Source organism: Balaenoptera borealis, assembly GCF_965194805.1.
Source record: "Balaenoptera borealis genome assembly, chromosome: 4".
NCBI lineage: Eukaryota > Metazoa > Chordata > Mammalia > Artiodactyla > Balaenopteridae > Balaenoptera > Balaenoptera borealis.
The window spans coordinates 119,208,807-119,224,742 of NC_138861.1; the positions used below are offsets into that span (position 1 = coordinate 119,208,807).

At 46.5% G+C, this 15,936-nt stretch overlaps 1 protein-coding gene across 1 annotated transcript; it reads left to right on the forward strand.

Annotated features, from left to right (window-relative positions):
- Positions 1–10: 10 nt before the first annotated feature.
- LOC309627709 (uncharacterized protein) lies at positions 11–11,075 on the forward strand (the record flags this gene model as incomplete). The annotated part of the gene is made up of 3 exons (XM_082389856.1): positions 11–322; positions 4,592–5,750; positions 8,214–11,075. 3 exons carry the CDS (start codon positions 11–13, stop codon positions 8,231–8,233), a joined length of 1,491 nt encoding a protein of 496 aa, XP_082245982.1. The 3' UTR covers positions 8,234–11,075.
- Positions 11,076–15,936: the final 4,861 nt, after the last annotated feature.

Below are 15,936 nucleotides of genomic sequence, written 5' to 3' on the forward strand. Positions count from 1 at the left end.
AATTGGAAGGATGCGTGAGGGAGGAGAGAGGGCGGAAGCCGGGCTGGAGAGCGCCGGGCTGGCGGCCGGCAGCCGGAGCTGCTGCAGCGGCGCCCGCGCCCCGGTGGCCGCCCGCGCCTTCCCACTCCGCGAAGACCTACGCCCGCGCCCGTCCCCGACGCCGAAAGACACAGCGATGCGAGGGCCGCCGCAGCCGGCACCTCTGGGGGCGTCTGTGCCGCGCGCTAGGCTAGGCTGCCCGGGCGGCCGCCCCACGCCCCCAGCGTCTCCGGGGTCTGCGCGCGGAGGACGCCAGTTCCGGAGGAGTTTCGACTCTCCAAAGGCCAGTGGAGAGTCCGTCGGCGCGTCTCTACGCAAATCTCTCCACCTTTGCTTTCCCAGATGCCGATCTGCGAGTCTGTTTTCCAAAAAAAGAAGGGAGCTAGGCAAAACGGCTCCGTTTGTCCCAGTAGAGACGGTGCAAAGAGAATCAGAAGATAACGAAATGTCCACTTCCTGGAGGATAAAAAAAATAAAGAGCCACCCGGATTGGAGATGTCCGTTTTAAAGCTTCTTATTTCCTTCCCTTTCGCTTCGGTTTTCCTTCTCCAGGAGCATTTAATCTGCCGGAGGAAAAGGTGGGGGCGGAGGAGGAGGGAAAGAGAAAGAGAAGAAGTTTGCCAATAAAGTTTGTGTCGGCGAGTGCAGGGAGTCGGCAGTGGAGGGCACGGCTGGGTCTCGGGGAGTCACAGCAGGGGCCTGGGACCCAAAAGAGTCTGCCGCGAGCTGGAGCCGACACACACACACACACACACACACACAACCCGACCCCTCTTTGTTCCCGTCTCGAGTTTCCTCAGTCTGGCTCGCTCGCTCTTTTGCTCGCCGCTCTCCACGCCTCCGCCGCACCGCTTGTCAAAGCAACGAGCTTCACCCCTCGGGTTCGCCAGGCCCGGGGGAGGGGGACGCCCCGAGCTTGGCCGCGTGCGGGGCTGCGGGCGCGTCCCAGCTCCTCAGCCGGAGAGCGCGCAGCCTGGTCCCTCCTCCGCGCCCTGCCCCGCAGGTGAGCGGCAGCGCCTCCCCACCGCTTCTCCTCCTCCCGCGCCTCGGCGGCGCTGAAAAGCTACCCTCTTGCGTCGCTTCTCCTCCCCTTCCCCTCCCCCGCCTCCAGCTCTCCTTGGCTGCCCGCTGGGGGGGGGGGGCGGGGGGGAGGTGGGGGACGGCGAGAAGGAGGAGGTGATTGAGGACTTTTTTTTTTTTTTTTCCAGAGCCTGTAGGACGAGTCCTAGGTTTTGGGGTGTGTGTTTGTGTGTGTGTGTGCGCGCGCGCGCGCCTAGAGGAAAGATTCAGGCAACTTGGCGAGCGCAGGAAGGACCCGGCGCTTCTTGTAACCCACGAGAGAGACGCTTTGCCCGCGTGAAATTGACAAGAAACTCTGCCCCAACGGTTTAACTTCATCATCTAAGTGTCTCTTCCTTGTTCCCTTCCCACCCACCCCCCCTCCTTCCTCTGCCAGTCTCTCCCCCACCTCCTTTCCGCCTCCCTCTCTCCCTCCCTTGCTCTACCAGTGGGAAGAAGATGAAAGAGAAGCCGCCGCAGCTGTGATCGACACCACATTGATAGATGCTCTGACAGAGGGGATGAGGCGGGAATCGGGGACACAGAGAAGGAAAAGGGGAAAACATAACACATTGCTCAACTAGTAAGACAGAACGGAAGCAAGAAGAACAAGAAAGAGTTGTGGCTTTCTTAAATACATTGTAAAAGGACAAGGGAACACATGCTGGCAAAAATAAAACCTCCAGGCTTACCGAGAAATATAGGAGGAGGAAGGAAAAACTGAAGACTGGATCTTAATTATCGCTTTTTAAGCAAGATCTTTTTCATTACATCCTCACCATGGGATGCTCACAGAGAGTTATGCTAGGTCGCTCGTGGATTTTCGAAGATACATGCCACGATGTGTGGGAACCTCATAAAGAATGAAAAAACAACCCAAGTAGGGGGAAGAAAAGGCAAAAGGACCCAGGAGAGTGAAGCCAGTAGCAGGAGGGAGGACAGGGCAGTCTCTGGCACCTCGGACTGCGGGCTCAAAGAGACCCTTGAAGATGCAAATCCGAATCCAACCTCAAAAATTCCCCAGCCTCTGCCGTCTCTTTGATGCATTTTGTACAACGACAGGACTTTTAAGGAGATGCTTTATGAAAGTTACATTATAAACGAAACTGAAGTTTGAAAACACATTACATTTTATTCCTTGGCTCTCAAACCCCCTCAGTTAAAAATCCAAGCAAAATTATTATACCCAATACAGTAGCCATCTGTGAAACCTCAGAACAGTAAACAAGCGGCAGGAAGAAATGTGTCTTCATGTCCCTCAAACTGAAAATAGGGAAAACATTACAGAATCAGACTTTAGCCGTATTATACAGGAATAGTCATGCAAAGATCCCTCTTCTTTTCCTAAGGGGGTAATTGCATGCTGCTAGACATCGTATAAGTAAAGACCTTAACAGTGCTCTAAATGAACACTCAAAACTTCACTTACTGATAGTTACTTGATAGAGATGGGAATTCACTAGGAAGCAATTTTTAAAACTATCATTTAAAGGGTTCACCTGGTCACATAGAGCATGGCCAGTAGTCACACGATAAATTCTATCTGGGGGGTTGGGGTAAAATTAGAGGGCTAGTGATGGGAGCCAGGAAGAGTAAAACATTAAATCCACTGTAAATAGCTGACAGTGCTATGCCTTAGAGGAAAAACAACAACAACAAAAAGAATAATCTGCTACGATGTGTAAGGCAATACTAAAAAGATGGGGGAAAACCCAATTTTATTTTTTTGGTCGGTAGCATTATGCAACTTCCCTTGAAGTTATGCACCAGTGTGAGTGTAATGTCTCAGAGATGTGAACATATAGCTATGTCAGACATTTATACCCTCTGTTCTAAAAGAAATATGGGAAAACAAAGTAAAAAGTCCTCCCACAAATGCTCCAATTTGACCGACAGAAAAAGAACTGGAAAATGCAGTTTCACCAAAGCAGCCAGAGTAGACGTTCCTTTTCATCAAACTGTCGGGGGGCGGAGGGGGGGGGCACACAGAATGGCCAGCGGGTATTTTCTGGAAGCCAAAGAGAGATTAAATGACGACTCCTACATCCCCCACCCCCCGTTAAAGTGTTGCAACTAATTCGAATCCCATTTACTCCTTCATGTTAATTATCTGGACTCCCCGAGTCATTTGGAACTCAGCTCCAGGTGTCCTGGAGATTAGGAGCTCGAGAAGATAGGAATTTTGGGAACAATAACTAGTGGGAACTGTTTACCAGAAGGGCCGCGGGTAGGTGGCTGCGTTCTCTATTTTGCGGCAAACCTCTCCTTTGGAAACGTTGTTTCTAACGAAATCACCCAGCGCCTTACTCTATGTGCGTGGCTGGTTTCCCTCCCCGTGGCGTGCGGGGTGTTGGCTGATTGTCCTTTGCATTGCTGCAAATCTTCTGACGAGGTGCACTTAAAAGGAGCTTGACTAGAAGACATTCACTCAAGTTTTTTTAAAAAGCTTTGTCTGGGAGGGAGATTGACATTTCCACGTGAAGTCTGCCTCTCCCGGGGGGGGGGGGGGAAGCTGGGAGACGCAGGAGGGGCGAAGTAACCCTGGGAAGATGTTCCTCCCTCCCTACAGGTTCGGTGAAGTTCCTGGCAAAGGCATTTCTGTCACGGAGAGGTCTCTTCTAATTCGCGCGAGGGCTGCTATTAAGATATGCAAACCGCCTCTTCGGGCGCAAGGTCCGGGATGTGATGGGTGCGGAGCGGGAGAGACACCGCCGCCCGCCGCCCCCTTCCCTCGGATGCAGAGGCAGGTTGTTCGTGTGAACTCGGGCGAACGACTGGAGGTTAGCTGTTGCAGGTTCACTCCTTCAGGATGTGGGTTTCAGGGGGCGTTTTGATGTGATTTAATTCCGACCGTGAAACAATTGCTAGGGGGCTGGCTGGCTTGCTTTTGGTTTTCCCCCTTTCGGTGGCTTTGGTTGGTTGGGGTTTAGTTTGGGAGCGAACTGTGACTTGTTTTCTATCAACGCTTCCTTCTGAGCCGGGCGTCGTCCCCCGCGCTGCGCGTGGACGGGCGAGGCGCCCACCCTGCGCCGGAACAGAGGAGAGGGGGCTGCAAAGACGTTTCTCGAAACCAGCAGGGTAAACGCGGTCCAGCCCCCGCGGGTGCGGACTGGGGAGCTAGGAGGTTGACCCACACCAATACCAGAGACCCCTCCTCCCCGCCGGGGTCGGGGGTGGGCGATTTTGCTGTCGAGTCGAGTCAGCTACAGACACTCAAGTGAGTCCTTAATTACAGGGAGGAGAGAAAAGCGCGGTGCCCTTCAGAGCCCTCTCCGCCTCCTCAGCCCTCCTAACCCCCCGCCCGGGCTCCGGGTCTCCCCCCACCCCTTTGTGTGGCCTGGACTCTCTCCCAGCTACAACTTTGGTGGGATCCCAGAGGAAGGAGGAAGGAGGTGGCGGGGGCCTACGGAAGAGAGAGAAGCGTGAAGGACAAGAAAAACGAATAATGTGATTCCAGGGATGGAACGCCGGCACCCCCGATCTCCCACCCCAGTGTCACCAGGGGACTAAAGCTGTGGGCATCTTCAGTTTAACGGACTTCTCGGAAAGGGGGGAGGGATGGCGAGGGAAACGGCAGTTTGTGTCCCAGGGGTTCTTCCGCCTCTTCTTGCTTCCTCCTAAGACAAACAAACTCAACCCCCCACCCGCCGGGGTAACCGAGAACCCAAGGGACCGTGAAAATGTTCCCAAATCCGGCCGCCTGCGGACGCCGGGCTTCCGTGGGGCCGGCGCCCCTTGGCGCCCGCAGCTCCGCGCAGCCTCGCGGGGTCCGCCCACGGAGCCCTCCGGTGGCATCTGCCGCGCTCGGGCGGGCCAGGCGCGGGGTCCGCGTCTCGCTGGGGTGGGTGTGGGCGTCCTCCCACGGCCCACGAGGGAGGGCCACATCCCACCCTACAGTCTGTGGGCTCGGCCGGCGGACCCTCTGCCAAGCTGGAGGCGGGGGCTCACGTCACGGGGGCGCCCAGAGGGAGAGGAGGCAAGCTGGGGTGTTCAAGGACTGGAACGAGCGGACGCGGAGTGGGCTTGGAGGAGGGGCACGGGCCCGAGAGCGCCCCGCCACGCGCCCACACCGCTCGGCTCCGCGACGGGAACCCCATCAACCGCCCTCGGGGACTCGGGCTCCCGCACAGAGAAGCCGGCGTTACGTCTGCAAAGGGATCCCCAGAATGGAATGGAATGGATGGGGGAGCTGGAATACATTTGCGGGCCGCAGGACGGCTCGCCTAGTGGGCTGGACGTGAAATTCTTTTTCCGCCTTTCTGAAAACTTTCCTCAGGCGTCTCAACTTGGCGTGCGGACCAGCCTCGGGCTGCCGGCTGGTAGCGCGAGCGCCGCGGCCAGCCCTTCGGCCCTTTTCCTCCGCCGCTCGTCCCCCTCCACCCGCCCTCAGGCCGGGGACGCGCGCGGAGCGGCCGCGCAAAAAGGCCGCCTGCGCGCGCGAGCCGCACCTTATATCCGCGGAGGGCGGCGCCTGCGCAGGGCCCGGCGAGGCGGCGTAGTCTTTGAAGTCTTGGCGGCTGCCGCTTTCATCCTTTCTTTTTTCCCTTGCAGGCCCCTTTGTGTGACTAAATTTGGCAAGAATATGGATCCGAGCCAGTCTTTCCACGTGTGCTCCCAGCTCCCAGCTGAGAAGGCCAAGGGTTCTCTTCCGGGTAAGGAGACAGGGAGAAAGATCAAAGAGTTTGGGGAGCTGGATCTGAAATGTGAATTGAAAATAAAAATCAAGCCTGGACACATTCCAGTTTCTAAAGCAAAACCAACCCTCAACAGAGGCCGTCTCGCTAGGACTCTCGTTCTGCCTCTGCTTCCTGTACTCTTTCTTTCCCGCAACCATTCTTGAGCACATGGAGTAGAATAAAGAGGACATAGGGAAACACTTAGTTTCTCCGGATTTTGTTTTGCAGTAATTTTATTACGGAAAATATCTTGTTCGTAATTACCGTTATGTGAATCCGAATTTCTTCAGCCATAAATATTGTTTTATTTCAGTATGTTTCACACTTTATTCTGCGGCCACATTTGGGAAGAGAACGTTGACACACACGTGTGCACACGTTCGTTGTGCAGAGTGCTGCTTTTTCTACACACCGTACGGTGTGCCACGTAGTTTTCCTTACCAAAGCACTCACTAATCACAGCTGGTCTCTATGATTTGAAATCCTGTTATTGACCGACTTTGGAAAGCTTTTCTGACTCGCTGACTAGCCAGAAGTGTCCTGTCTTTAAGGCAAAAACACAAAAACAAAAACAACAAAAAAAAACACCCTCTAAGGCCTCTTCTTGAATAGACTTTTTCAGCAATGTTCTGTTGTTTCAGAAGTAACCGATATAAAGAGACAGCTTTGCAATAGTGTAAAGCAAAGAGTCGGAAATCCTGCGTTGAAGGTGGTTGCCCTCACTTCCTCTCATGCTGTGGTGACCTCAGGCAAACCATTTGACCTTGTCCAGAACTCAGTTTCCTTTCTGCAAAATAGGTGTACTAAGAGCCTACTTAACAAGACTGTTGTAATAATTCAGTGAGATAATGCATGTAAAAATATACAAATGTGGGTATGAAGCAAAGACGATTCTTAAGGAGACCTGTAAGTTTTGAACAAAAATCTTCTAAAGCACTAGGAATCTTTACCACAGGAGCAAATGGCGATGGTTTCACACTCAGACAGCCACTGTTGAGTTACAAAGGCACCAAAATCACCTTGGCGTTTGTTATCCCCAGAGTGAGTGTGATGGCAGAAGGAACATTCCAGGAAGAGAGGGAATGTGCCTTAACTCTTCCTCATGTGTATGATGGACTCTTAATGCATTGATAAATTGCTGAGGAAAAATGGCACTGCGTGTGGGATATTTTTGTGAGGCATTTGGCACAGCTCCCGGTAACTCTGCTAATAGCCTGGGTAACACGGTGGCCTGTGAAAGGAGCAACATGTATATGGGGAAGATACTCAAAAACAACAACAGAAATACAGACACAAGGAGAGTGACTGGTAAGGTGTATTAGAGGTGTTCCTTGGGACACCGGAACTTATGTCTCAGAACAGAATGTGATTACATATCTTAGATGGAGGCATCTCAAGTTTACAGGGCAATAAAGATTATGGCTCGGGCTGACTGTGAGGTGACAGGAGTGCCATATGTGTAGCACTTTGGGCGTTTAGCTGAGTGTGCTTCATGCATGACCCTTTCTAACCTAAGGTAACCCCATGGACGGAATCATTTCCTGGGCTCCACCTCCCAGTATAAACTTTTCACTGTGACCTGCGTACAGAGTGATGAAAGCAGGAGTAAGGGGTGGTGTCCAGTGTTCCAGTCCCCTGTTACTGTGGCCCAAGGCTGCCCGGGTACCGGATCCTCCAGAGATGTTCCAGCTCTTTCCACCGTCTCTGCTAGCAGCAACAAGCAGATTTCGTAAACAGTGTTGAAGGGACTCTCTAGCAATGTGGAGGCGGGGTGGGGGGCACTTAGGAGAGGGAAACCTTCCAGTTTTAACATAGCTTTTCCCCAAAGTCCCAGATGAGACGTGAATGCTGAACAAGTTCACTGGTCAACATCAGTCCTTCCTTTCACTCTTCTTTATAGACGCAGCCATTTTGAAATTTATTCTTGGCTGAAAGAGGGACATGCGCCAAGGCACCGAGGGTTCTGTCTTATTTTGTGGGGACAGTAGGGAGGCCCTGAAAATACTCAGGGAAAACCTGGGGCCCTCTGGAAGTAAATAAATTCTCTGAAGGGGGTGCGTGGCTAAAGGATTTTCTTACTTTTATAAATTAGTTTCCTCAGTGAATATGGTAATAGGGGTGTTTCTTGAATCATGGTAAATGTACCTCTTAAAATGGATGGGCTGTGTAGTCTTCTCAGGCTCCCTGGGCTGTAGGAGCAGGGCTCTGGGCTCTTGTCAGCACTGGGCCAGCGCCTAATCCCTGGTTTGAGGCTAGAAGCCAAAGCCACAACCTTCTTGCCTGAAGGCAAGAGCAGTACCAACAGAGCCATATGGAGATTAATGCAGAACAAGGTCATTAGTCTCATTGTTTATCCAGTTACTCGCAGCGTAGATTTGTGTAAATTTCATCTACAGTGGTTGCAGCCTGCCTTTGATGTGTGTAATCTGTACATTTTAGTGCTCCAGGAAAGTGCCTGACTGACAGGAACTACATCCAATGCCCAGAAAACACATCTACACAGGCACAGTGAAGCATGGAGCGGAACAATTTTCCAGTGAGTTCCATCAGAGTAAATACACCAAACTGGAGGGTCAGGATTGAGCCTCCTTTTTTTTTTTTTAAATTAATTACTTAATTTATTAATTTATTTATTTATGGCTGTGTTGGGTCTTCATTTCTGTGCGAGGGCTTTCTCTAGTTGCGGCAAGCGGGGGCCACTCTTCATCGCGGTGCGTGGGCCTCTCACTGTCGCGGCCTCTCTTGTTGCGGAGCACAGGCTCCAGACGCGCAGGCTCAGCAATTGTGGCTCACGGGCCTAGTTGCTCCGCGGCATGTGGGATCTTCCCAGACCGGGGCTCGAACCCGTGTCCCCTGCATTGGCAGGCAGATTCTCAACCACTGCGCCACCAGGAAAGCCCCCTCAACATGTAATCATTATCAAAGCTTATTAATAAAAGATCTTTATTTCATATTAAGTTTTTTCAAATTTGGCATGTGGTCCACTTACAGCGCTCTCAGGTCAGGCTAGCCCTGTGTGGAGGGCTCAGCAGCACATCTGCAGTAACACGAGGGCAGCTGTAGTCCATCAACCCTTTAATGACACGTTTTGTCCAGATCATCTTTGTATCCACCCCCAACCCCCCATACCTTGAACAGTTCCCTGAAAACAGTAGGTGATCAAAAAGGTATCAAAGAATATTATGATAATATGTTGTTATATACTTTTTTCATGGCAAATATAGGCTTTCACCTTCATGGGAGGGTGAAATAAGTGTGTGAACTAGCTTGAGATTGTGGTCATCATCTTAAGTGTACTGTAAACAGTTCTTTGCACGTAAGAGGGGCTCAATGAAAAGTAGTTCAAGTGTGTTGCTGAATTGTTTCTTTGAGTATTTTTCTACATTCTGAATAATAGATTTAACTATTGAACCGTGGGAAATATGTAAGTTGAAGATTTCCTGTATTATGTTTTCAAGAATGACTTTCTCCTCCCCTGCAAAACTGCTAAGCTCAATATTCTCTAGGATCAAAGTTTCGTCAGGAAATAAATAATGTGGAGAGCTCCCACTCCCACCCAGACTTCATTTTCAGTTTTACTTCCTCAATTGCTTCTTGGCCACACATGGGCCAGATAGTAAATCTCCCTCTGTCCTGTGCCTGGAGTTTTCAACCAAGATACCTTCATAAGGCATTAGCCTTAGGCTTAGGCAAATGCTTTATAGTTGCAAAAATCACTCCGCCCATTTCAGAGATTTAAGCCCTGATGCAATAAAGAGACCAGGATAATTTCCTGGAAGAAATGGGTAAAGAAGCTTCTGGTGAGGTATCTACCTCCAAGGCCTTGATATACCTTTATAGTAGAAAGGCATTACTTGGATATAAGTACATGAAGATGTCCTCCTTTACTGTGACTTTGAAAATGACCTATAGCGTCTTTCATCAAAAGTACAGAGAATTAAGGATTAAGCTTATGCCACCACTAAAGAGGAGGGTGTTTAAAGGAAAACAGTTATGTTAACAATGATTCCCAAAGTTATTTTGCCAGCAAGAAGATCATGAAAGATATATTCAAAAGACTCTTAATGAGGTGTTTATAGGAATGTAGGTTATAACTTTGAAAGGTCTAGTTGTTTGAACTAGGGGATTTATTTAATAAGTTCTAATATAGCTGTACCAGGGAGCACTATGCAGCTATGAAAATGACGTCAAACAATTTTTATTCACTTGCAGATATATTAGTGATATATTGCTAAGTGGAAAAAGCAGCTTATAAAGGAGTAAGTACAATTGTGCCTCATTTAAAAAAATCCCTCTGTACGTATCATTTATTAGCATGCAAGCTCTGTGAGGGCTGGGCACTGTCTTGCTTACCACAGTATACCTGGTGCCTGGGACAAGCCCTGCCACAAACTGGGCAGTCAGTCAGTATCTATTGAATATACCCAGAAGTCTAGACATAAAATACTGACAGTATTTTTCCTTGAATAGTGAAGACATGGGTGATTTTTATCTTCTTCTTTGTGCCTTTCAAAACATTTATATGCAGTGAATCAATATTAGTAAAAGACGAAGATGAAAAATGTTAAAATGTAATATGTTAAACAAAGATTTTAAAAATAAAAGAGCTGATCCTAGGGAATTTTGACAATAATAACAAAAAAGAAAGAAAAAGAAAAGAAAGTAAATCAAGGAAAAGGAGAGGATGAGGCAGAAGCGCTAGTGTTGGAGCCACTGCATCACAGCAGACGCAGTTTCAGGGCCAACTGGTAGGTATGTGGAAGTTAATACAAAGGGGCTCTTATAGTTTATAGCAATCAGAAAGGGTGGGCTTTTTAATTTTTAAGATAAAATTTAAACAGTGAAATGCACAGGTCTTAAGTGTACAATTCAATGAGTTTTAATAAATATATACACGTGTGAAATCATCACTCCAATCAAGATACACAACATTTCAATCATCCCAGAAATCCCCAGAAATATGGGATGAACTTATTTTGAAGCAACTTTTTAAGCTACATTTTTCGTGACATGTCGTGTGTTCTTACTGCCTTGCACATTTCCCTTAAACTCTGTGATTTAATTCCTCCATTTGAAAAACTTGTCAGGTTGAAATATGCCTTTCCAGGACTTCCCTGGTGGTCCAGTGTTTTAAGAATCCGCCTTCCAATGCAGGGGACGTGGGTTCGATCCTTGGTTGGGGAACTAAGGTCCCATGTGCTGCGGGGTTCGTGCCGCAGCTACAGAGCCCATGCGCCACAACAAAAAGCCCGTGTGCCACAACTAAGACCCAAATGCAGCCAAAAATTAAATAAATAAATATTAAAATAAATAAATATGCCTTCCAGAAAATGTGCTAATAATGTACTTTATAGGAAGGGAAGAAATGGAACTCATAGTATTTGGTTGACTGTTGAAATGCTGAATTGAAACACTGACCAAGTGAATTCACTGAAATATTTGTATTGCAAATTGTTTTCCAGCATAATGGATGCAATGATGTTTGTGGTCCCAACAGACACAACAGTCAGAAGAAGTCTCGGGTGCTCTAGACACGGATGTTTGGGGGAGAAGACCGTGGGGGTAAGTTGAGAAGGAAGTGATGGGGTGATTTCCAGAGGCAGCTGCATCCCAGAGACTTGGGAATGTGAGGATCTTTGGTGGGTGTAGAGACACAGCAGAGCAATACGGCCGATGAAGCGTGCCCCCAGCACATGCCTGCTGAGCTTAGCGTTCCTCTGGCCTCTGATCTAGTCCACTGGATACATGCAGTTGAGCACAGCAAACAGGAGGGTCTCTTGGCTGTGGCACAAAATTGTACTCATTGGGGGGGAAAAAAGCACATTTCCTGGATTTCTCTTGTGGGAAGTGTTAAAATATAGAGATGGGATGTAGACTGATGTTTTTTCCCCTTATTGTAAAATAGTTGACGTTCTTGTCTTCTCTGTCTCTGTCTTTCTTTCTCTAACATGAAGATAAACCTGGACTTCCAGGAAGGGGAAAATTCCATCAACTTAAATATGGGTTCAAACACCCATGCCAGAACAATCCAATCAGTAAACAGGTCAGAGCTGTCCCAAAAGAGGGCTGTGGAATGAACTGCAGTAGGGTTCAGGTCAGACGATTTCCTAGCTAAGTGTCAGAACTTCTTGGGTTACTATCCTGGTAGTCCAAAGAGATACGGCATGCTGTGAAGGAAATAAAAACAATAACGTGAAAACGACATTCAGGACTCGCTCCAGGTATGGACTGCAGGACATTCCTGAGCTGCCGTCTTGCCCGCGCATGCCTTCCATCTGTCCCCCTTTCTTCATGGGCCCTGCAGCATGTGGGGTGTGAAATCACTTGACAAACTGTTTCCACTGGTGGGCTATGAGAATTTCATAGTTCGACCCCTGAACATGAAGGGAATTAAGAACTGATAGGAAGGATGGTTTGGTGCCCAAGGTGGTCAGTTGGTCACCAGAAACAGTCACTTAGGTAAGAAAACACCTTTGCATAGTGGCTATGTAGGTAAGAAATTATAAGTGAGCTGAAAATTAAGGTAATAAAAAAGATTCATTTCTATGAGAAGGACAGTTAGACAGAGGGAAACAGTAAAAATTATAATCTGAGAAAAATAAGCGAGAGGAAGTTTACTTAATAACTAAATACTTTCTTTTGTCTCTCCCCTTCATTTGTAAACCAAAGTGGGTATTTTTTTGTTTGTTTATTTTCCATGCAAGAGTTAATGCCCTATAATTAATTATATTCATTATTCCAACAATAGCAACAGCAAAAATGATCTTTAAATGAAAATCGTCATTATGTCTACTTTTTAATTACTAAATATGAAAAAAGGTTGAAAATCAAATGGACGTTGTATATTAGTTACTGTGAGTATTTCACTTACTATGGTCTATTTTTTTAAAAATCTATTCTGTTTCACATAATGCTTGAAGTAAATTACATTTTCTGCCTCTCACATTTGAATACAGGACTGTTATCTTAGGGTTTCCAGCACTGTGGAAGAAACAATTTATGGAAGTAATTCTATTTCAGCTATACTGTCTCTTTCTGCTCCTTTTTTTTTTTAACTTTTTATTTTATATTGGAATATAGCTGATTAATGTTGTGATAGTTTCAGGTGTACAGCAAAGCAACTCAGCCATACATATACATGTATCCATTCTCCCCCAGACTCCCCTCCCATCCAGGCTGCCACATAACATTGAACAGAGTTCCCTGTGCTCTACAGTAGGTCCTCGTTGGTTATCCTTTTAAAATATAGCAGTGTGTACATGTCCATCCCAAACTTCCTAACTATCCCTTCCCTTTACCCTTCCACCTGCGGTAACCATAACATTCTCTAAGTCTGTGAGTCCATTTCTGTTTTGTAAATACATTCATCTGTGTCATTTCTTTTTAGGTTCCGCACATAATCGATATCATACGATATTTCTCTTTGTCTGTCTGACTTACTTCACTCAGTATGACAGTCTCTAGGTCCTTCCATGTTGCTGCAAATGGCATTCTGCTCCTTTTTTATTGAAGGAAAAAAAAGAAAAAGAAATAAAGAAAACAACAATAATTACATTTATAGCCTAGGACTATGATCCTTTGAGTAAAACCGCTCTCACTTCTAGTTAACCAGGGGATGAGTGAGGTCCTATTTTCTTGTAGTTTCTTCTAGTCTTAGTAAGATGAAAGAAGAATTTACAATCAAATAGAAATGATACTGCAGACATTATGACTAATTTATATAGTTAAAAACTCAGGATTGTATTCAGATCAACATGTCACAGATTTAATTTAAAAGGAAAGAGCAATTTCTCTTTTTATTTTGGTAATTTACATTGTGCATGAGTCAGTAATTGTGCTCCCAGCCTCTGATGCTGTGAACACTGATGAATGTGACTTTGTGTTCATCCCTTCTGTCGATACTAGATTTAAATGGAACTAACTCCATCATCAGGTTGGAGATAATTCAGAAGTATTGCTTGCTTTCCTTTTTCTTCTTACTGTCTTCTTTTTCCTATCTTCTAGATTATTGGTGCCTCACCAGATGGGAACAGAAGGAGATACATATTTACTGACTTATGTAAATTATATACAACAGGTCACTTACTACAGAGACTACATACGCAGAATATCTACCAGATATACCACACATATTATAGTATGTAGCCAATATTTTGTTCATGTAAAAAGTAAAGCAGAAAGTTAAACCAATTATTAAATATCTTAGGCAAAACACCCTACTGTAGAAGAAAAAGCTGTTTTTTTAACCTGAACTAGTCAGTTTAAATTAAATTGAGCAGAGCTAATATTCAATTATACTTAATTTTGTTGGGGGAAAAAATCAGACATTTCTTTTGGTTCCAAACAGTGCTAAAATCACCGACACAAAGAGGGTGGCAAATGGAAGTACATTCCTCTTCACCCCTTCTCTCTCGAACACACTGCAGACGTGCTTTTAGCCCCAGCTCTCCACCAAAACGGCTAAATCTGATGGTTGGTTCTCAATCTCCTTGTTTGATCCACCATCAGCGTTTGACACAGTTGATTACTCTGTCTTCAAACACTTTCTTCACTTGCCTCTAGGATGCCATCAGCTTCTGGTTCTTTCCTGGCCTCCTGGGCCACCCCTCAGTCTCCTCTGCTTGCTCCCCATATTCTCCCTGACCTCTGGTTGGTGCAGTGTGCCCCTGTGGCTCAGCCTCTCAGCCCCTTCTCTTCTAGGTAATTTATCCCCTTGTTGACCTCATCCAGTCTCAGGCCTTTAAATACACTGTAGATGCCAGCAACTCCCAGAGTCATATCCTTGGCCTAGACCTAACCCCTGACGCACAGACTTGCTTCGACTGCCTGCAGACCCTCCATCTGGATGTCTGATAGGTGTCTGAAACTTCACACGTTCAAAATCCAACTTCTGATCTTTCCCCAAATCTGCTCCTCCATAGTCCTCTCTCTCTCAGGAAATGATAGGTCTGTTTTTTTGCTGCTCATGCCAAAAGCGTTACAGCCATTCTTCACTGTGATATTTCTCTTATGTTCCCATATCTAATCTATCTACAAAGCCTTTACTTGTAAAATATAGCCAGAACCAACTACTTCTCACCAACCTGGTTCAAGTTGCCATCATCTTTCATCTGGATTTTGACAACAGCCTCCCAACTGGTCTCCCTGTCTCTGCCTGTTGTCTGCAAAGCTGCCAGGGGGATCCTTTTAAACCTGAGTCAGTTCAGGTCTTTCCTTGCACAGAACTCTCCAGTAGTTTACAGTTTCACAAGTTCTACAAGACCCTACGTGATCCCCACTCACCCCTGACTTCTCTGGTCTCATCTCCTACTGCTCTTCCCCTTGCTTACTCTGCACCAGCCTTACCAGTTTCCTTGCTGTTTCTCAAATCTCAGGGAGGATCTTGCTCCAGGATCTCCGCATAGGCTATTTCTTCTCTTCGTAGTTATCTTTCCCAGATCTTCACATGGCTTACTCCCTCACCTCCTTTGGGTCTTTCCGAATATTTCTTGTCAGTCAGGTCTTCTCTGATCACCCTATTTAAAATTATAATGCCTCCCCAGCCAGTGGTACTCCCTATCCTCTTTTCCTGCTTTGTTTGTAACACTTATTGCCAGCTGACATCCTGTACATATTATTTATTTATTTACTGACTATCTTCCCCACTAGGGTGTAGTTTCCTGGAGGGAAGGGATTTTTTGTGTTTCCTTCGTTGCTCTATCTCCAGGTACCTAGAATAGTTCCTGATATACAGAAAGAGTCCAACAAATATTTGTTGATGAAAGAATATCTATAAAAATACGTACATACCATTTGGTAGCACTTGGAACCTGTATACTTTATCCCTTGTTATTGTTGTGAGCTATGGATGGGTGAAGCTTGATATTTATAAATAAATCATATTTTAAATGAATCCGAGAAACTATTACTTGAAGGAATTTGATGTCTTTTTTATGGGTTAAAAATCCGTTTTAAAATGACCAACCATACTCTGATTTGTCTATGTTGTCAATGTAGGTTTTCATCCTAATGACTTGCTTCCATAGAGAAGAAACTTTTGGACCACTCTGTTGGGCAGGCAGATATGATGAGGCTATTTCTAACTGATAAGGAGGAAAATAAATTTAAATTTTAAAATATTTTAAAAAGTCTGTTTTTTTCAGTAACCTGGTATGGATGAGAT